General features: G+C 40.2%; 1 protein-coding gene across 1 annotated transcript; it reads left to right on the forward strand.

The window, feature by feature from the left end:
* The first annotated feature begins 12947 nt into the window (after positions 1-12947).
* On the forward strand, positions 12948-18426 carry LOC112229696 (thioredoxin-interacting protein). Its single transcript, XM_024395674.2, has 6 exons — positions 12948-13428; positions 13998-14073; positions 14177-14324; positions 16239-16598; positions 16901-17203; positions 17320-18426. Exons 1-6 carry the CDS (start codon positions 13173-13175, stop codon positions 17365-17367), a joined length of 1191 nt encoding a protein of 396 aa, XP_024251442.1. The 5' UTR covers positions 12948-13172; the 3' UTR covers positions 17368-18426.
* Positions 18427-23945: the final 5519 nt, after the last annotated feature.

Raw genomic sequence — 23945 nt, forward strand, 5'->3', positions numbered from 1 at the left:
CCTCAAGTCGTCGGGGCATGGACTCTACAAAGTATCGAAAGGGATGTGGCCCATGTTGACTCCAATGCTTCCCACAGTTGTGTCAAGTTGGCTGGATGCCCTTTGGGTGGTGGACCTTTCTTGATACACACGGAAACTGTTGAACGTGGAAAAACCCTGCAGCGTTGCAGATCTTGAATTGTTTGTCATGCCCACTCACCCTTTGAAGCACTCTAATGTTTTGTACACTCAGTGTATGTGTAGAATGGAAAATTAAATGCATTTTTTTTAGTAGTGAATATATGTTGGAAAAATGTAAAAGCCTAATCTTAGACTTAAACTGAGCATCATGAAGGTTTCAGACTCACACTTGTCATATTACACACCACTGAATCCACTGTTAAATTGTACAATATTTCTCATGATGAAGGGTTTAACACAAGGCTGAGTTTATAATGAATTCTATACTTGTTGTTTCTATGAGGATCATCGAAAACAAAGGTGTGTGTGTGTTATTTTTGCCCAATAAGGAAATAATGCTATACATAGCTATTACAGATATGGAAGTAATTCAAGAGAAGTACTGTATATCTCACTGACTTTTGTGAAGAATGAGATAAGACAGACCTATGTGGAAGCCTGCGAGAAACACATTTCACAGTAATAAACATCCAAATCTCCATCCACCATCTTTTTTACTGAGTCTGTTTGTATGTAACCCTTAACACACTGCTCACTTAACCCAGAAGTCAGCCTTACCAATGTGTCGGAGAAAACAGGTCATGGCTAGAAGGCATCCAGCTTTGGTCAAATTAACGTCAGATTTGACTGTTTGTAGCAAATTAGAAGATCTTATGCAACAGGTTAGGATAATTAAAGTAGAAGGTTAGGAGAATTAGATTAAGGTTAGGAATAGGCTTAAGGTTAGCTAAAATGCCAACTTTGGATAAAAGCTGGAATCCTTCAGCACATTGACTTCCGGGGTTAAGCGAGCAGTGTGTTAAGAAGCAGCACGGCTTGGCAGGTCACGTTTCAGAGGATGCGTGTCTCAACCCTCGCCTCGTTGCAGGGATGAGACAAGGTTGTAACTAAAAATTGGATATCATGAAAATGGGGGGCAAAAAACTAAGATGCATTGTGATCTGAATGTGATCAGATCCTCTTGCTCATCTTCGGAGGTAGTCAGGCACGCATTGTGTCTGGATATCTTACAAGTGTAGACGGCTCTGGACAGTGAAATCCATTTAAATTATTATTCTGCCCTCTAAAATAATTTACAACTGGCACCACTGACTTATGGCATCAGCAGGCTGTGCGTCTTACAGGAGGGCCGGGAAATCTGGTCACAATGCATACACAGTGCATGGATAAAATACATTTTAACACCATGTGTAGACAAGTCTGAAAATGTGGGCACAAAAAGAATGAGGACAAGATCAGGACACAGGATTCATGTTATAACCAGGGGTGTATTCATTACGCAGACTCTGTTGCAAAACATTTCGTCTGTTGCAACTGAAACCATTTACTCCAAACAGAAAACATTTTGAGACGAAAACGATCATTTCTATTGAAAAAATTCAGGTAGGTCCCTCTCCGTTTCTTTCTTTTCAACCTAGCAACAGAAAGGTTGCTAGATCGAATCCCCGAGCCAACAAGGTAAACATCTGTCGTTCTGCCCCTGAACAACGCAATTAACCCACTGTTCCTAGGCCGCCATTGTAAATAAGAATCTTAACTGACTTGCCTAGTAAAATAAAAAAGTTAGCGGTGTCAAATAGAAATAACACTTGTTAGAATTCACAGTTTAATTACCTCCAAAAACAATGCAACTATCATTGATGTTGATGCTATCCATCTGGTCAGTCAGTCTGGCTGAAATCGCTCACTAAAAATCTATTTTAATGCAGCTTTATATTCACATTTGGGAAAATGCAAGGTATGGTTGGAAATGTTTTGTTTTGGTCTCTAGCGTTCTTCCTTCTCACAGGGAACAACCGTGGGCATGGATTTAAAAAAAGACGAGGCAGGCGTTTACATAGAAAATAACTATAGCAGCACACGTTGACCTCTAGATGGAGCAATGTGGTCACAGTTTTAGTGGTGACAGGGGAAACATGAACTTTCTCTGCATTTCACTGATTCACGCTCCAGACATTCAAATTCAAACACCAGTCAAATGTGGGTGATGCAGATTATTTGATGAAATTTGACCAATTTCGACCGTTGACTACCCAGCTAGCACACTACCCAGATAGTCTCACCACGTCTTGCCAGTTAGCAAACATTCTCCATACAACATTTTCCCGATGTATCATGTGTACAACATCGGCGAGATGTATGTGTGCTATCTGGGTATAATATACAGTGCCTTGCGAAAGTATTCGGCCCCCTTGAACTTTGCGACCTTTTGCCACATTTCAGGCTTCAAACATAAAGATATAAAACTGTATTTTTTGTGAAGAATCAACAACAAGTGGGACACAATCATGAAGTGGAACGACATTTATTGGATATTTCAAACTTTTTTAACAAATCAAAAACTGAAAAATTGGGCGTGCAAAATTATTCAGCCCCTTTACTTTCAGTGCAGCAAACTCTCTCCAGAAGTTCAGTGAGGATCTCTGAATGATCCAATGTTGACCTAAATGACTAATGATGATAAATACAATCCACCTGTGTGTAATCAAGTCTCCGTATAAATGCACCTGCACTGTGATAGTCTCAGAGGTCCGTTAAAAGTGCAGAGAGCATCATGAAGAACAAGGAACACACCAGGCAGGTCCGAGATACTGTTGTGAAGAAGTTTAAAGCCGGATTTGGATACAAAAATATTTCCCAAGCTTTAAACATCCCAAGGAGCACTGTGCAAGCGATAATATTGAAATGGAAGGAGTATCAGACCACTGAAAATCTACCAAGACCTGGCCGTCCCTCTAAACTTTCAGCTCATACAAGGAGAAGATTGATCAGAGATGCAGCCAAGAGGCCCTTGTTCACTCTGGATGAACTGCAGAGATCTACAGCTGAGGTGGGAGACTGTCCATAGGACAACAATCTGTCGTATATTGCACAAATCTGGCCTTTATGGAAGAGTGGCAAGAAGAAAGCCATTTCTTAAAGATATCCATAAAAAGTGTTGTTTAAAGTTTGCCACAAGCCACCTGGGAGATACACCAAACATGTGGAAGAAGGTCAGATGAAACCAAAATTTAACTTTTTGGCAACAATGCAAAACGTTATGTTTGGCGTAAAAGCAACACAGCTCATCACCCTGAACACATCATCCCCACTGTCAAACATGGTGGTGGCAGCATCATGGTTTGGGCCTGCTTTTCTTCAGCAGGGACAGGGAAGATGGTTAAAATTGATGGGAAGATGGATGGAGCCAAATACAGGACCATTCTGGAAGAAAACCTGATGGAGTCTGCAAAAGACCTGAGACTGGGACGGAGATTTGTCTTCCAACAAGACAATGATCCAAAACATAAAGCAAAATCTACAATGGAATGGTTCAAAAATAAACATATCCAGGTGTTAGAACGGCCAAGTCAAAGTCCAGACCTGAATCCAATCGAGAATCTGTGGAAAGAACTGAAAACTGCTGTTCACAAATGCTCTCCATCCAACCTCACTGAGCTCGAGCTGTTTTGCAAGGAGGAATGGGAAAAAATTTCAGTCTCTCAATGTGCAAAACTGATAGAGACATACCCCAAGCAGCTGTAATCGCAGCAAAAGGTGGCGCTACAAAGTATTGACTTAAGGGGGCTGAATAATTTTGCGCGCCCAATTTTTCAGTTTTTGATTTGTTAAAAAAGTTTGAAATATCCAATAAATGTCGTTCCAGTTCATGATTGTGTCCCACTTGTTGTTGATTCTTCACAAAAAAATACAGTTTTATATCTTTATGTTTGAAGCCTGAAATGTGGCAAAAGGTCGCAAAGTTCAAGGGGGCCGAATACTTTCGCAAGGCACTGTATGTCATGACATCCAATCTAACAATCTAATGTCTCCGGAAAAAAGGGTAACACTTGAAGTCTTGATAACTTTGCAGCATTTAAATAAAGTCACAGAAAAAAGTAAGGAATGTAGGTAAACACCCAGGTGTACGTTTTATAACTTAAGAATCTATAACTATTTGGAACTCTGTAATGTGGCTCATATTCAGTCATAGGTCAAACTTACAGTATGAATATTACCTATGAAGCCAGCGTTTAAACATTGACATTGCTTGAGTCAGTTGTTTTCCTGCTTCTAAGAAAGCACCTGGCATACTCATAAACATCCGCCGCAAAAGCAACAGCAGTCGACCTCTCTTCAAACTTTATTCATACATTATGTAATTGGCACAAAGCCAGCTGTCGTTTTGTAATGGATATTACAAGCAATTTCAGGAATGAGCTATGTGTGTGACCCATTATTATGAGATTGTTTACCAAATGTGTCTTCAACCCCAAATTAGTTTGTCTCATGTTTGGTGTTTTACTGAATATTTTATTCATGCTGTGGTTTCTCACTAGAGGGCGCTTTTCTCATTGCAAAACAGCAATATCACCCAAGCGAAGCTACAGAGTAACAGTTTTGATTAGAATTCCATTACACTTCCGTTTCCATATCCTGGTGCATGTTCATACTGTATGAATTGATGAAGGACTAGGGTATATTAGTAACACTTTTCTTAAAGCCGAATGGTATAATGCTTTAAATCAAATTGTATTTGTCACATGAGCCGAATCCAACAGGTGTAGTAGACCTTACAGTGAAATACTTACTTACAAGCCCTTAACCATCGATGCAGTTAAGAAAAATAAGTGCTTAAGTAAAAAATAGATAAGAAAAATTTAAAATAACAAATAGTTAAAGACCAGCAGTAAAATAACAGAGTCAATGTAGCAGCAGGGTAGCCTAGTGGTTAGAGCGGTGGACTAGCAACTGGAAGATTGCAAGTTCAAAAACCCGAGCTGACAAGATACAAATATGTCATTCTGCCCCTGAACAGGCAGTTAACCCACTGTTCCTAGGCTGTCATTGAAAATAAGAATTTGTTCTTAACTGATTTGCCTAGTTAAATAAAGGTAAAATAAAAAATGTATGGGGGCACAGGTTAGACAATGTAATTGAGGTAAATGTACGTAGAGTTAAAGTGACTATGCATAGATAATAAACAGTGTACCAGCAGAAATAGTCTGGGGATTATTTCCTTTTCAAACAACCGAAAGTGAGCAGTTGTAATCTGATTAAAGGGAAAAGGCCATTCTTGAACATGGAGTGAGACATTCCTACCAATTTACTAGAGAACCAGTTTGGATTTAAGTATAACTTTTCTATGACTATAGGCTAATGCTTTAATATTTAATAGTTTCTGTCCTCCAAAATCATATTCGTTATATAAATAGGCCCTTTTAATTTTGTCGGGCTTGCCATTCCAAATAAAATGTAACATTTTTTGTTCATATAATATAAAAAGTAGGTCACTAGGTGTAGGCAAAACAATAAGCAAATAGATAAACTGTGATATGACTAAAGAGTTCATCAGGGTGATTTTTCCACAAATAGGCTGGTATTTTCCTTTCCATGGTAGCAAGATCTTATCTATTTTTGCTAACTTTCTATAAAAATGTATTGGAGTGAGATTATTTCTTTCTTTTGGGATTTGTATTCTGAGTATGTCCACATCCCCGTCAGACCATTTTATTGGTAAACTACACGGTAATGTACAATTAGCATTTTTTTAAACGTAATATAAGGTTAGCAAAAGTATCTAGATCCTCTATGAGGCCATGGAGGGATTCTAATTGTGGTTTTAAAAGAAAACATGATTCATCAGCGTACAATGACACCTTTGTTCTTTCTAATATTATTGTTGGATCTAATCTTAACAGCTAACATTTCGATGGCAATAATAAATAGATATGCCGATAGTGGACAACCTTGTTTTACTCCTCGAGACAGTTTAAAACGTTCTGAGATGTGGCCAATATTTACTATTTTACACCTGGTTACTATACATAACTTTACCCATTTTATAAGAGATTCCCCAAAATTGAAATATTCTAGGCATTTTTATATAAACTCCAAATGTACTTTATCAAAAGCCTTTTCAAAATCAGCTATGAAAACCAGGCCTGATGTTCCCGATATTTCATAGTATTCTATTGTTTCCAGTACTTGTCTTATATTATCTCCAATGTATCGTCCATGTAAAAAAAAAATGTCTGATTAGGATGAATAATATCTGACAATACTTTTTTAATTCTATGCGCCAAGCATTTAGCTAGGGTTTTTGCATCACAACACTGAAGTGTAAGAGGCCTCCATTTTTTTAAATGGACTGGATCTTTATATATACCACTTGGGTCCTGTTTCAGTAATAATGATATCAGAACTTCTTGTTGCGTGTCCGATAATCTACCATTTATATAGAAGTGCTTAAAACATGCTAATAATGGTCCTCTGAGTATATCAAAAAAAGTTTGGTATACTTCCATTGGTATGCCATCCAGCCCTGTAGTGTTCCCCAGCCTTAAAGGCTTTAATTGCATCAAGAAGTTCCTCCTCTGTAATATGGCCTTCACATGAGTCTTTCTGTTCAGATGTTAATTTTACATTGTTACTAGGACAAAAATCCATACAATTAGCTTTGGTTAGTGGAGATGGAGGAGACTGAAACGAAAATATCATTCGGTGAATCATGCGTGACTCCATCATTTGTAACAAGTTTCAATACATTATTTTTGGTAGCATTTCTATATTGAAGATTGAAAAAGAAGTTGGTGCATTTTTCCCCATATTCCATCCAGTTTCCTTTATTTCTTTAATATATTACACTGGATCTTTCTTGATTAAGTTCATCCATTTCTTTTTGATTTTCCTATAACTTATTCTCTGCCTATGGTACACTTTTTATTGCTATCTGACTGCACTGTTAGCCCTTCAATTTCCTTTGTTAATATGGACTCTTTTGATCTAAATTGCGTTTGTTTTATAGATGAGTACTGAATTGCATGGCCTCTAAAGGCACATTTAAAAGTGTCCCATACAATAAGGGGATCTGCAGTACCTATGTTATGTCTGTAAAAATCTGTTATATATTCTTCTGTCCTAGTTATAAACAATTTATCATCTAGTAGGCTTCGATTAAATTTCCAATATCCTTGCCCACGTGGACATTCTGTAAGAGTAATATATATGCCAATTATGTGATGATCCGACCACATCCTGTCCGCTATCAACACCTATCAACACTTTTTTGGTGCCAGAGAGAATGACATAAGAAAGTAATCAAAACGACTAGCTTGATTAAGCTTCCGCCATGTATATCTCACTAGGTCAGGGTATTTAAGCCTCCATATATCCACTAATTCCAATATATCCATGACATTCATGATTTCCTTAAGTGCCTGAGGGTGATAGTTTGTAGTGTGATTTCCTTTACGGTCAATAGAGGTATTTAAGACCGTATTAAAATCTCCCACCATAATAATAGAGTCTAGTGTTGCTTATAGAGTTGATCAATTCTTATATATATTTTCAAAGAAGCTTGGATCATCATTATTGGACCGTATAGGTTAATAAGCCATATCTGTTTATTGTCCAATAACATATTTAAAATAATCCATCTACCTTGATGATCTGTTTGGACAATTTGCACAATTGGATCAAAATGACTGTTAATTCATTCCAATTTCTTTGAATTTCTTTACCCATGGGAGAAATATATTTCGTCCCCCCATTCCTTTTTTCCACAAAACTTTATCTAAAATTGTTGAATGAGTTTCCTGTAAACAATAGAAATGATATCCCTTCTCTTTTAGCCAGGTAAATGATAATCTTTTGTTATTATCTGCTAAGCCATTACAATCATTTCCATAATGTGACACAACTTTCAATTCTATTTATCAAAATATATGTTTGTAAACATACCATTAAAAAGTAACATAATTATTGAGTGTCTATATAGCTGTACCATGATATTTGCATTGCTACTAAGTAAACCTCCAATTGGTCCCCACTATTCCACCCACTAAAAGCCCTCCTCATCCCGAGTTGGGTTGTCATCGCCAATGCCCGGCAGACCACCCCCGACCCCCCGGATCCCATAGCCCTGAAGAGACTGGGAACCATCCTTCGAAAAGAGCACACAGTGCCACTCACAGAACAGAAGTACCTCAATTGCCAAATGCATTTCCATCGCCCTCACCTCGATTTGTATAAATATAGCCATCAAAAAAATAATAATAATATATATATATATATATATATATATATATATAGAGAGAGAGAAAAAAAATCCTGTTTATCTTATTTTCCATAATTAGCTATTAATATTTGTAGTAATGTAGGCAATTTATGCAAAGGATTTTACCTCTCACCAGTCTCGCCATTACCAAAATGACATTATTGCAAGCCATTATTATATTAGCAAACAATTATTGTGAATCATCCTGTATTGTTCCTAACATATTTTACTCCCTCGCAACAGTTGTGGCATACACACATACACCCACACACTCATACACACTTAACCCCTTTCCCTCACACAACCATAGGCTCACATTTTCAACAGTTGCACCATCCCAGAGCCCAACTCAAGAAAGGTCTTGATTTACGAATGCATATACAGTTGCAGCTGTATGAGAAGGCCTGCAAGACTGCAAAAAATGGACAGAAATGGGGAGATTTTATTAACCATTGTCACGTCCTAGATGTACCCCTTTCCCCTGAAACACCCACAACACGGTCCCCCGTATTGACCATATTCCCAAGCATCTCCATGCAGTCAGACTATTGATTTTGTGCCACCACGGCCACAATAATATACCCCCTCATGATAGTTTGTTGGTGATGTGGACACCAAGGAACTTGAAACTCTCACCCTGCTCCACTACAGTCCCGTCATTAAGAATGGGTGCGTGCTCGTTCCACCCACAATCATCTCCTTTGTCTTTATCACGTTGAGGGAGAGGTTGTTATATACAACTTTTTATAAGCATGTATGAGCCTTCATGATGTGTTATTATAAGGGTTATGTAATATGTCTCTCTATGTATAATTTTTTGAACTGACTCAAAATGGCTGATATTTAGTTAGGATCATTACTTATGGGATAATGATAAGACATAGGATCTACATGCTAAAAAGATGACAGTTGTTGAGAAAGCTTTCCTGTGACCCAAGGTTGCAGGGTCTTCAGTCCTTGTCATGGTTGAAAAGAACCCAAAGCCATTAAGTGTGTGTGTGTGCATGCATGCGTGCGTGCGTGCTCCTGCATGCATGCATGTAGGCCTATGCTGAAGCCCCAGGGCCCAGGCCAGTGGGGGACCCATGAGGAAGCAAAAAAATTGTATAAAAAGGAAATATATACTGTATATACAGTATATATTATATATGTAGTATATATTTTGTCTTTTTATTTTACTGCAACCACCAATCACAGGAGGATTCAAGAGCCTGCTCGCAATGAGAGTAGACTGCTTGCTGCTGCCACTCTGCTAATCATCATATGGGGGGTGGAGAGAAGGTAGGAGATACACATGGGTAACTGGCATAATAAATAAATGTGACTGGTCAATTGTGTGAGTCAGGGGCTGGGCCCAAGAGGCAAAAGAATAAACAAATAAATAAAAAATGAGGTTATTTTGTTTTATTGTAATATTTTTTAAAATCCAACCACAGGAGCCTGCTCTCAATGTTCAAAATACACCAGAGAGCATAATTTAGCTACAGAGGATCAATAGTTCCTTAAAAAATACTGTGGATTAAGTTGTATCACAAGCACATACAGGTATCTGACAAAAATAAAGGAAACTCCAACACAAAGAGTCTTAAAAGGGTGTTGGGCCACCACGAGCTGCAAGAACAGCCTCAATCCGCCTTGGCAATAAATTCTACAAGTGGACCTTAACCATGCCAGGAAAATGTATCCTTTATTTTGGCAGTTACCAGAATGCCTACCTTTGGGAAGGCCACAGTTTGGGCAGCGTGCACCAAATATGCAGTGGTGTAAAGTACTTAAATAAAAATACTTTAAAGTACTACTTAAGTTGTTTTTTTGGGGTATCTGTACTTTACTATTTATATTTTGACAGCTTTTACTTCACTACATTGTTAAATAAAATGATGTACTTTTTACTCCATACATTTTCCCTGACACCCAAACGTACTCGTTGTAGCAATATTGATGTATTATTGAAACACTACATTTTGAATGCTTAACAGGACAAAAAAAGTTAAATTCATGCATTTATCAAGAGAACATCCCTGGTCATCTCTACTACCTCTGATCTGGCAACTCACTAAACACAACTGCTTTGTTTCTGAATGATGTCTGACTGTTTGAGTGTGCCCCTGGCTATCCGTAAACAATTGTGCAGTCTTTTTTTATTTTTTTATTTATTTTTATTACACCTTTATTTAACCAGGCAAGTCAGATAAGAACAAATTCTTATTTTCAATGACGGCCTAGGAACAGTGGGTTAACTGCCTGTTCAGGGGCAGAACGACAGATTTGTACCTTGTCAGCTCGGGGGTTTGAACTTGCAACCTTCCGGTTACTAGTCCAACGCTCCACAGTCTGGTTTGCTTAATAAAAGGAATTTTAAATAATTTATACTTTTACTTTTGATGCTTCAGTACATTTTTGCAATTACATTTACTTTTGATACTTAAAAATATTTAAACCCAAATACTTTTAATATAGTAGAATTTTACTGGGTGACTTTCACTTTTACTTGAGTCATTTCCTATTAAGGTATCTTTACAAGTATAACCTTGGGTACTTTTCCCACCACTGCAAATATGCCTTGTGGTCATAGACATATACCCCATAGAAGGGACTTGTAACCTCTTACTCTGGCAATTCGAATGTTAAACTCATGGGCCCTAGCAATGTATGCCAGTCCTGACTTGAATGGGAACAGCCATGTATGGATTATATTTAGGGCTGGTTTCAGAAACCGAAGGAAAAACGTAGTTTGGAAAGAAAATGCATACAGCTGAAAAGAGAGTACTTATCTGTCTGTAGAACCGTTAGAAACTATTTTTTTGCTAACAGCATTTTGAGATTAGGTAACAACAGTACGCGACTGCCACTACGAGCGCATTGGCCACCAACGGTCCATGAGTAGCCTAGCTATGGCTAACACCTTCATCATTAGGTGAGTCAGTGTGCCACTTGAAATTGTATTTAGTAGCCTACTGTAGCCTATGATATACACGGAGTATACAAAACATTAAGAACATATGTTCTTTCCATGACATAGACTGAACAGGTGAAAGCCATAGACCCTTTTCCAGATGTGCGCGACTCTAGGCGGCGGTAAGAAAGCCATCGCCAACCGCCCTCCTTTCAACATAGCATAGATGTACGTTTTTATTACTTCTAAATAAAAGGACTGTTGGGTTATCATACGCTTATAATGATGTTTTGATTATTGCTTGAACAGTCGCTAAGATTATATTTGCTTGTGATCTTTGCATAAATAACTATTTTGGATGCAGCAGTTGTTAGCTAAAATCATTGATATAGGATAGGCTGTCACGTTAACTAATTTAATACCAAAAGCTAGCCAAAGAGCCATTTTACTGGTTGAAGTTGAAGTGTTTTTTTTAAAGTATAATGCAGTTGATTTGCGATGATGACACAAAAATTCTATTAAGAACGAATTTCATCCCAGTTTTAAAGTAAAATTATAATCCAAAAGTAGTGTGAAATGCACTCATATGCAAACATGTAAATAGAGGCTTTTTTTGCTGGCGGTCTATAAGAACTCCCCCTTGTTCTGGCACCCGCTATCAATTTGCGTACCGGCTTTTGTCAAGAACTGCAACGGCGCAGTGTTTTCCACGCTAAAGTTTCCTGTGTGTATCATGAATGATCCACCACCCAAAGAACATCTAGCAAATGTTATACATCTGTGGGAAGCATTGGAATCAACATGGGCCGAAATCTCGGTGGAGTGCTTCGATACCTTTTAGAGTCCATGCCCTGACGAATTCAATACCAATTGATCTCAGTTTGTCAGTCAATAGTTGCCACTCATTTATGTAATTTGTCTGTTATTAAAAAATAATCAGCTATTCTCTTCTGTCATGTAAATTACTTAGAATTGCATGAAAAAAAACAAAGCCATGGGGCCAATGATTTCTTAATTACAAGGTCTACAGCCTATGCTGGGAACTATAGAGTCCATATGTTAGTTATCAATATGTCGTTTTGGATGTTGATTTGATAATAGCAGTGGATGTACACTGAACATCACCCCTCATAAATCTCGTTAAAATGCAGATCTGGCTACTTTTTCTAAATTGGTTTCATGGAATAACAAACCTGAGGAAAATGTATGTAGTTCATTTTGATCATTTTTGGGGATGGTTGTAAGTTCTATGTTGTGTGCAGTGACATGTCTGACTGTGAACCTAATCACGATGTGCTTCCTTGAAAGCCTACTGAAGGCATGGCCAAGCCTATGTAGAAATATGACCAAAAGGTTTTACAAAAATATTCCAAAGCAAGCTTGTCCTCAAACAACTCTGTCAAATTGTTTTCCCAAGACGACCTGACAATAGTTAGAGCCATTAACACTCATTTATCCACTACCAAGATGGAAAATGTAAATCGATGGGGCTGTAAAATACTAAATCACGTTATAGATTTGAGGGCAAATTAATTATCTTATTCCTGTCCCGGGCTTGTGAAGTTAATTTTTTTCTCCAGACAAGCGTCTAGTCTAGCCACTCCTCCGCATCCGTTACAACTGCTGAGCACTCGCGCTCGCTTCTCAGCCACGAGGTGTCCACGCGCAGTTCCCGGGTGGTGATTGGTTAAAGACGACACAAGCATATTTTTCAACCAATGACAGTGATGTGCATGCGCTGAGCCATGTTGTGCATTCTGCTTCCACATGCTCAGCTGAGGTGATCGACAACCCTGGTGAATCACTGGCTGGTCTCCACATATAAAAGCTGCGCCTTCTTGGTTTATAGCTCACGCTGTTAACATGAGAGAAGGTAACATATGAGTTTAGTCGGACGCTACAAAGCAAGCATTTTGCGCTGCATCCCAATCGTAGACCTCTGAACCTCGCCCAATCATATTGACAGTCTAATTGAACAACAAAACTAAGAATTGGAATAGCTCTGAACTTCTTGCAGTTCAAATCTTCTTCGACTTGGATATCGATTAAATAGCGAACATGGTTGTTATGTCAAAGAGAGTGAAGACCTTCGAGGTTATTTTCAGCGATCCTAGCAAGACTTTTTACTGCAGTGGAGACAAAGTAGCCGGGAAGATCCTGGTGGAAGTAGCTGAGGTGACGAGAGTCTCGGCTATGAAAGTGCTCGGAGTTGGATGCGCAAAGGTGGAATATGCCAAAGGAAAGCAGAAATGCCGAGAGGAGAATGAGTACTTGAGATACGAAGAGGTTGTTCAACTTGATGACCAGCCAGCTGGTAAGATCCTCATATAAATCTTCCAAGCAATCAACATGATAACTTGTTTTCAAGTGTAGCCATGTGGATGCCCGTTTAGCTGGTGCTGCTGTCGATGATGATTAACTTGCTAGCTAAGGTTAGTGACTCAAATCATTTTCGTGATTGACATGCATTTCAAATGTCACTAAGGGTTGAATTACATATTAATGTGAAATAACATTATTAGATTAGTTTACCGAGCTGTTATTTAGACTGAAAGTGTCCCCTACTTATGAGGAGTCATTGATTTAGAGTTGAATTTCAAGGAATGAACAACGCAAAAGATTTTGGCAGCATTAACTGAGCAGTGCATGGTCAGTCGATACAGGGAATCCCCGTATGAGGTGTCAAGCATTTAGTATCCATGTTTCACCATACTTGGCAGAGTGGCATGGTGTCCTTTGCAAACCCCCCCAACACAAGGCTTGGCAGGAAGTTAACATAGCTGATTGTCTAAAGTAAAAATAAAATAAACCAACCTTTTGCCTGATTAGTGGAATTGGCAAGATAAATCACCTTTATTAAATGGCTTTCTTTTTCATTTTCAGATCATGATGGCTCAGTTATCCTTAGACCTGGCAACAAGTATGAGTACATGTTTGGATTTGAGCTCCCCCAGCAAGGGTATGTCTCTGCATTGGCCTGTATTCTTTTATTGTCAATACAATACATCTTCCTCTCTGGGTCTGTGTCTCTGTCTTATCTTTACATTTTTGTTTCCCCAAAGGCAGATTGTGTCTTCCTACAAGGGCAAGTTTGGCTATGTCCAATACTACGTCAAGGCCTTTATGGAGAGACCTGCTCAGCCTGCCCTGGAGTGCAAGAAACACTTTGAGGTGGAGGAGCCCCTGGATGTGAACACACCAGATCTGTTGGTGAGTTAATCTCTCACTTACTGCAGCCTGAACTGCAAAGGTAGAAATAGCTGAGGTGCACGCTAACTTGCCACTTGGAAGTCTGAAAATAAACTCCTCTTTTAATAGTATTTCTGATACACAACATATGACATTTTGAAAGCATTAACCTGTCTAGGACACACTTTCTGCTAGCGAGCCCCCCCCAACATTCAGCTGAAAAGGCAGTGCGGGATATTCAAAAATATTTTTTAGAAATATTTAACTTTCATACAAGTCCAATACAGCAAATTAAAGATGATAATCTTTTTAATCTAACCATCATGTCCGATTTTTAAAATGTTTTACAGCGAAAACACAACATATATTTGTTAGATCACCACCAAATCCAAAAAAAACACACAGCCATTTTTCCCAGCCAAAGATAGTCACAAATGCAGAAATAGAGATCAAATTAATCACTAACCTTTGATAATCTTCATCAGATGACACTCATAGGACATCATGTTACACAATAGAAATAGAGATCAAATTAATCACTAACCTTTGATAATCTTCATCAGATGACACTCATAGGACATCATGTTACACAATACATTTATGTTTTGTTCGATAATGTGCATATTTATATCCACAAATCTCGGTTTACATAGGCGCCATGTTCAGAAATGCCTCCAAAATATCCGGAGTAATTAAAGAGAGCCACGTCATATAACAGAAATACTCATCATAAACTTTGAAAGATACATGTTTTACATATGATTAAAGATACACTTGTTCTTAATGCAACCGCTGTGTCAGATTTTTAAAAAACTTTATGGAAAAAGCATACCATGCAATAATCTGAGAAGGCGCTCAGAGGTACACAATATTTCTCTGCCATGTTGGAGTCAACAGAATTACGAAATTACATCATAAATATTCCCTTACCTTTGATGATCTTTCATCAGAATGCAGTGCCAGGAATCCTAGTTCCGCAATAAATCGTTGTTTTGTTCGATAATGTCCATTACTAGTGTCCAATTAGCTACTTTTGCTGACATGTTTAGTTCACATGTCCAAAAGCTGGCGCCAGTCCATGCGAACTCGGGACGAAAACGTCAAAGTTATATTCCAGGTCGAATAAACTGGTCAAATTAAGTAGAGAATCAATCTTCAGGATGTTATCATATATATCCAATAACGTTCCAACTGGAGCATTCGTTTTTGTCTACAGAGTAATAGAACGCATGGCGATATCATGAGAAATGCACCTGACCAGGACCTGGCATTCTGCCAGACCACTGACTCAAATAGCTGCCATCTGGTCCCACATCACACTAGAGGCTTCAGTCAGTAGAACGTGGAAGGCGTAGGAAGTGCGAACAGATCTATATCTTACTGGGATGTGAATAGGCGATGAGTTGAAAATCAACCAGCCCCAGAATTTCCACTTCCTGTTTGGAAGTTTGCCTGCAATATGAGTTCGGTTATACTCACAGACATAATTCAAACGGTTTTAGAAACTTCAGTGTTTTCTATCCAATAGTAATAATAATATGTATATCTTAGCATCTGGGACAGAGTAGGAGGCAGTTGACTATGGGCACGCAATTCATCCAAAGTGAAAATGCTGCCCCCTATCCCTAAAAAGTTAAGAGTGAGCAGTCTGTATCGCAGACTTTTCCCTTGCACTATAATTTCAAATGTGGGATTAGTCGGGTCCTGATGTAAAGCTTCAGGTCGGGCGGGTCTGTCATATGCTGCGCATCTGCCTTGTAAAGCCTTAAAGCATGGACAGATTTGTCCCTAGAAGTCTTCAAATTATTACGTTAACTTGGCATTTATGTGGACATGAAGGAAGAGCGATATTGAATTGGAGCTCTAAAAAACATGGTTAAACATCTGTTCAAGTGAGCCCCTGTGAAACCACTATTTTTCTTGTCCTCTCTTTAGTCTCCTACAGGTGGCATGAAGGAGAAGAAGGTCACCTGCATGTTCATTCCTGATGGCCAGGTATCCCTGAATGCCAAGATTGACCGCAAGGGGTTCTGTGAGGGTGAAGACATCTGCATCTGCGCCAAGTTTGAGAACACCTGCTCACGGATTGTGGTCCCCAAGGCGGCCATCATCTCCAAGCACACCTACCAGGCCAATGGCAGGACCAAGGTCTTCCGGCAGAAGCTCTCCTCTGTGCGCGGCAACCACATCATCTCCGGCATGTGCGACGCCTGGCAGGGAAAGACCATCCGGGTGCCCAAGATCAAGCCCTCTATGCTGGGCTGCAACATCATCCGTGTAGAGTACGCCCTCATGGTGAGCATCTTGATCCCCTCCAACTAGCAAAATAGCAGAGTGCTAATGGCTTTGGTGGTAAGCAGCCGTTTCGAGTAGCAAAGAACTTTCATTGGGGAAATTAAGTGTATTGATCAACCTTCAAACTAACACATCATAGACATGCTTGTAATACTATGGTCATTACTGTAAATCCGCCAGATCAGTAAATCCGCCTTCAGTTTGATAAGGGGATTAGCCAAGTGACCGCACTAGTTTAGACATGCAGCCTTTTGAAATGGCCACTCGGCAAGTCTGGTTTCTAATGTTATCCCGACCTCCAGATCTACATGCACATCCCAGGCAGCGAAAAGCTGATCCTGGAGCTGCCGCTGGTCATCGGCACAGCCGGCCTGGGAAGCCGCACCAACAGCATGAGCAGCACAGATGGCTCGGTCAGCAACGCCTCAGCCAGCTGGGTGTCCCTGCGCATGCCTTCTGCTCCCCCCAGCTACTGTGACGTCACACGTGACTGCCGCCTGGACCAGCCCCTCACGCCCCTTCTGAATGACTACGATGGTGACGACAGCCCCATCTTCATGCACGCCTCTGCGTTCCAGTTCCCGAACCTGCCTGCCTACTCTGAGGTGAGTGTCTCGAAAATAAATGCAGAGTGATTAAGTGATATCTCCATGATGGCACTAGTTGAAGGGTGATTGAATTGATGAGCAGGTGATCTAACAAAGTGTCTCATATGTTTCAGGTTGATGAGGAGTTCAGTGGCAACGCTCACATGCTGCAGGTCTGCTGAACTACCTTGTAGTTTCCAGAACTCTGGTCCACTGCACAAGGGCCACTTTCGGCACTTAGCTCAATTGAGTAGAAGAGCCAAACTACTTATGGAGAAGTGTTGGACGGACTTTGAGAAGTGATGTGGCGGATATCGGAGCTGGCCCTGCATCGAGAAAGGAAGAGGATGTGAAGGGCAAGAAGCTGAAGAGTTCTTGTGCCTGCGCTGTCGGCAATCTTTGCTGCGCCATCTAAGCTGATCTTGTTCTGTTGCTGTTCCGGTTTCTGAACGTGCCACTGCAGACCTTGTGGTTTGCGATGTCTTGTCCATTAGTTTCCCACCGGGGCCAAGCACACGTTGACAAGTCCCCAACTGATTATGAATAAGCTCTTTGCTTGTTGGGTGTCCGTCCTTCATAGTGTGTAGTCAATTCTTATAATTCCTGTATTTCATGAAAATTGGGATTTCATCTGAGCAACCATATTTTGTTTATTTCTAAAATGAAAGTAAGCAATTTTATTATGGAGTTTGTTTGACAGACTGATGTTAAGAGAATATTTGTTGCTTTTGATAATTGCGACATGTTGAGAGAGAGATATATTCTCCCAAGACAATCGTGCCGAGTCCATATATTTTTCTGTACCAGTGTTTTTGAAAATGTTGATTCTATTGCTCTGTAACTGCCTACAGGAGATCTCCTGGTTTAGATTTGTTTCTGTTGAGAGAGAAATGTTATGTTTGAGTGTCCAAAACAAACTTCAATATATTATGGCAAGGGCTCAAATGGTTTCTTATTCCAAATGGGGGCTGAATCACTAAGCCAAACAGGTGTATTTAGGCTTAACTCCTCGCACATGCTATCAGACGTTGATATGTGAATATTATTGTCAACATATTTGGTTTCTCCTAGACAGTGTTGCACTGTGGGATGCCTAAGCAGGCCCTCAACTGAATGACTTAAGACTGATCTGTGAGGACACATATGCAATGCATCTTTTATATTTTGTGCAGATCATAAATGAAATTTTGTTTTTGTGAGACCCTATGGGTTAGTATCTATTAATAAAAAGTTGGAATTAATTTGTCTTGTGGTACAAATCTAATGTGCATGACGACAACCTACAATCATTACGGTTTAGCCAAGTGTTAATGGTACGAGGCCACAATTGCTTATAGAGACGATCCCTTCGCTGAAAGGGAATTTTAATTAAAAGTCTAGGGTGGGATTCAATCTGTATTGCAGAAAAATCCTCGTAATAGCTCAATTTTACGGCGCAATGGGATTTTTTTTTTTTAATGCAGATCTGCGATATGGATTGAGTTCTGCCCCTAGTATTTACACTGGTTCTGAAACCTTCGGTTTCACCAAATTCCATTTTATAACCAGTCATACTGACTTTATTTTTATTGAACTTGTGTAACTACAGCTTCACGACTATTGGAGGTAGCACCTTTTCAGAACTAAAATCGGGTACAATATTTCAAGAGACCCACAATAACGAGAGCAAATATACTTGAACCAGGATTCAATCCGATTGCGCTTTAAAAACTTCCCTTACCAACTGCAATGCATACATGGTGCATACACTATTGAGTTTGTGACCTCTTGTCTTTGGGAAGCTTGTACTTTTATCCTTTCAAGTTACCTCCATGTCTAGTGATCCCAATTATGTTTTGTAAATAGAGGGAGATTAAAAGAACACCTGTCCCCAGGTTTTTACCATTTCACCTTATAATACTAAACTCAGCAAAAAAAGAAATGTCCTCACTGTCAACTGCATTTATTTTCAGCAAACTTAACGTGTAAATATTTGTATGAACATAAGATTCAACAACTGAGACATAAACTGAACAAGTTCCGCAGACATGTGACTAACAGAAATTGAATAATGTGTCCCTGAACAAAGGGGGGGTCAAAATCAAAAGTAACAGTCAGTATCTGGTGTGGCCACCAGCTGCATTAAGTACTGCAGTGCATCTCCTCCTCATGGACTGCCAGATTTGCCAGTTCTTGCTGTGAGATTGTTACCCCACTCTTCCACCAAGGCACCTGCAAGTTCCCGGACATTTCCGAGGGGAATGTCCCTAGCCCTCACCCTCCGATCCAATAGGTCCCAGACGTGCTCAATGGGATTGAGATCTGGGCTCTTCGCTGGCCATGGCAGAACACTGACATTCCTGTCTTGCAGGAAATAACGCACAGAACGAGCAGTATGGCTGGTGGCATTGTCATGCTGGAGGGTCATCTCAGGATGAGTCTGCAGGAAGGGTACCACATGAGGGAGGAGGATGTCTTCTCTGTAACGCACAGCGTTGAGATTGCCTGCAATGACAACAAGCTCAGTCCGATGATGCTGTGACACACCACCCCAGACCATGACGGACCCTCCACCTCCAAATCGACCCTGCTCCAGAGTACGGGCCTCGGTGTAACACTCATTCCTTCGACGATAAACACGACAACATCTGACCATCACCCGTGGTGAGACAAAACCGCAACTCTTCAGAGGAGAGCACTTTTTGCCAGTCCTGTCTGGTCCAGCTACCGTGGGTTTGTGCCCATAGGTGACGTTGTTGCCAGTGATGTCTGGTGAGGACCTTACAACAGGCCTACAAGCCCTCAGTCCAGCGTCTCTCATACTATTGCGGGCAGTCTGAGCACTAATGGAACTCGGGCTGTTGTTGTTGCCATCATGTACCTGTCCCCCAGGTGTGATGTTCGGATGTACAGATCCTGTGCAGGTGTTGTTACATGTGGTCGATCAGCTGTCCGTCCTGTCTCCCTGTTGCGCTGTCTTAGGTGTCTCACAGTACGGACATTGCAATTTATTGCCCTGGCCACATCTTGAGTCCTCATGCCTCCTTGCAGCATGCCTGTAGCACGTTCACACAGATGAGCAGGGATCCTGGGCATCTTTCTTTTGGTGTTTTTCAGGTTCCGTAGAAAGGTCACTTTAGTGTCCTAAGTTTTCATAACTGTGACCTTAATTGCCTACCGTCTGTAAGCTGTTAGTGTCTTAACGGCCATTCCACAGGTGCATGTTCATTAATTGTTTATGGTTTATTGAACAAGCATGGGAAACAGTGTTTTAAACCCATTACAATGAAGATCTGTGAAGTTATTTGGATTTCTATGAATTATCTTTGAAAAACAGGGTCCTGAAAAGGGGGCATTTCTTTTTTTGCTGAGTTTATGTCCCAAATGAGATGTTTTCTCCTTTTTGTCTGTCTAGCGTGGGAATCCAAAGTCATGTAATCTTGCTTATATTACCTGAATGCGATGGTTATCCTACAAGCCTGTGGCCAGAATATTTTGGTAATTTGGCCTTTTAACGCTTGATTGAGGGAGACAGGCAGATATGGAGTTTGGAGAGGACTCCTTAATTGTTTGTGCCCTTGTCTAGTTAGTGATGGATTCAGTCAAGACTGAGAAGCATGAACAGGGGTCATTTTTCCTAAGCATATTCTCTTTTCTTTCGGTGCTGACGTGCCTGAGTGCTCCTGTGGGTAGAGCGATAAGGGCCGTCGCTTATCTTCTGTCCAGCAGCTCCACCCCCTCTCTTCTCTGACTTAACCTCTGAAGCCTATGCTTCAATTTCACTTTCTGTCTGAACATATAGGGTTGATCCTAAGATGAGATCCGCAAGGCCTGACTCTTCAGACGTCATAGGGTCACCGGTCACATGCCCTGGGGAAACCTTAACAAATTTGTTTCCTGGGCCCATCCCTCGTATCCATTCAGGATCCCCTCACGTTTGTGGACACATGGCCTCACACAGCTCTGTGAGGGCACACCGACTAGCTACATTAGTAGTAGAAGTGCCCATCCTCATGCCGTGCCATGCTTTTCCGTTGCCATTTTGCCAACATCTGCACTAATGTACATGGGCAAACTGTTTGGTTTGGCCATATGTCATGGGTGGGTAGTTGCATGTACAGGTGTACACAACTTCCCTGTGGTCAAAGGATGAGGGTGGCATAGGACAGATTTGAAAAAAAAAACTGTAATGTCCACCTTCTGGAAACATTCCCAAAGTTAATGGTTGACCAAAGGAGTAGCAGATGGCGAACTGAAATGGTTGAAAAACCCACCCACGCATATTGGTTAATGGCTGTTTCCCTTGAGATTGTTCCACTCCATTGAGTCACCATTACTTGCCCATTCTGAACTTAATGAGTGGGTATGGTTAATGTGGTGGCTGTGGAAGAAATATCAACAGCAGATAACAGAGCTACCCACATTAAAATATACTATAGGAAATGTTATAAATAATATATTATTCACTGTAGTATTATACATATATATATATATATATATATATATATTATATATATATATTATACACTGTAGTGTTTTTGCGGACTAATATTGTAGTATTTACAGTTAAAGCTGCAATATGTAACTTTTTGGGCGACCTGACCAAATTCACATAGAAATATGAGTTATAGATCTGTCATTTTAATTGCAAGCAAGTTTAAGAAGTGGTGGATCTGTTGTGTGTGTTTTTGCGAACTGTAGTGTTTTTGCGGACATTACTGTGGTACTTACTACAGAGCTTGTGGGGGATAATACTGTAGTATTTACTATCATATTCTACACATGATCGAGGGACACTACAGTGTGTAGTATAGTGTTCTACAGGGCGGCAGGGTAGCCTAGTGGTTAGAGTGTTGGACCAGTAAACGGAAGGTTGCAAGTTCAAATCTCCGAGCTGACACGGTACAAATCTGTCGTTCTGCCCCTGAACAGGCAGTTAACCCACTGTTCCTAGGCCGTCATTGAAAATAAGAATTTGTTCTTAACTGACTTGCCTAGTAAAATAAAGGTAAAATTAAAAACTGTAGAATTCTATATTAAACTATAGTATTTTTTAATGTGGGGATGATGTGCAGAGGGCATGGCTCCCTAAAGATGAGATGTGGTGAGGGGCTGCATAGATAACTCTGTCAGCTGACCAGAATGGACACCGATAACAAACATTAAAAGACGTAACATCAGCATTTCATTTAAATTACCTGGCAACAGCTCCCGTGGACTTTCTTGCAGTCAGCATGCCAATTGCAAGCTCCCTCAAAACTTGAGACATCTGTGGAATTGTGTTGTGACACAAAACTGCACGTTTTAGAGTATCCTTTTATTGTCCCCACAATGATCATGCTGTTTAATCATCTTCTTGATATGCCACACCTCTCAGGTGGATGGGTTATCTTGGCAAAGGAGAAATGCTCACTAACAGGGATGTAATCAAATTTGTGCACAAAATGTGAGAGGAATACACCTTTTGTCCATATGCAAAATTTCTGGGATCTTTTATTTCAGCTCATGAAACATGGGACAAACACTTTACATGTTGCATTTACAGTATACATTTTCTTCAATGTAGATTACTCGATTATATTCTCAAAATGAAAACGGTTGTGTATAACACCAATGCTGTATGCTCAAACAGGTTGTAGCACACAGCTGTTAATAATATGCATGTGTGATCATTGGATGGCACTTTTTTTGTTGGCATTCTTCTTAAAACTGCATTGTTGTTTAAGGGCTTGTAAGTAAGCATTTCACTGTAAGGTCTATCTATACCTGTTGTATTCAGCGCATGTGACAAATTAAATTTGATTTGAATTTGAGTGAGGAATATGGGTGCTTTTCCCAGGACATGCAGAGCATGTTGCCAGCTGTCAGTGTCCCTGTGTCTGGCTTCCTAGGTTGAAAAGCTGCTGGGGATAGTTCAATTGTTCAAAGTCTTCAATAACAACACTGTTTCACTGACAAAATGTAAAAAATGTACACTTTCTAATGATATTTAATGCTTTGTAGCATTTTGCTTCCCTTGAAATAAAGCCTCTCCGACAAAGCATATTTTTCTCAGATATTGTGTTCTCCATCAAGGCACCAAAGCATTAGCATTGAACTCCTGCAGAGTTACAAATCAGTCAGATTATTCACCCTATCCCCAGCAGCTTTTCAAACTATGAAGCCAGTCACAGGGACATTGCATGAACACAGCTGGTAACATGCTCGGCATGTCCTGAGAAATGCAAGGCATTTCACCCATATTCCCCACTCAAAATCAAATCAAATTTCATGTAGACAGGTGTAGACCTTACAGTGAAATTACCCACCAAGGAAGTAACAAATAATTAAAGGGTAAAATAACAATGGCGAGGCTATATACAAGGGGTACTGGTACAGAGTCAATGTGCAGGGGCACCAGTTAGTCAAGGTAAACTGTACATGTAGGTAGAGTTATTAAAGTGACTATGCATAGATCATAACAGAGAGTAGCAGCAGCGTAAAAGAGGAGGGGGGGGTGCAATGCTAATAGTCTGGGTAGCCATTTGATTAGATGTACAGGAGTCTTATGGCTTGGGGTAGAAGCTTTTTAGAAGCCTCTTGGACCTAGACTTGGTGCTCCGGTACTGCTTGCCATGCAGTAGCAGAGAGAACAGTCTATGACTAGGGTGGCTGGAGTCTTTGAACATTTTTAGGGCCATCTTCTGACACCGCCTGGTATAGAGGTCTTGGATGGCAGGAAGCTTGGCCCCAGTGATGTACTGGGCCGTACACACTACCCTCTGTAATGCCTTGCGGTTGG

Source organism: Oncorhynchus tshawytscha, linkage group LG31 (genome assembly GCF_018296145.1).
Source record: "Oncorhynchus tshawytscha isolate Ot180627B linkage group LG31, Otsh_v2.0, whole genome shotgun sequence".
In the NCBI taxonomy this organism is placed as follows: Eukaryota; Metazoa; Chordata; class Actinopteri; order Salmoniformes; family Salmonidae; genus Oncorhynchus; species Oncorhynchus tshawytscha.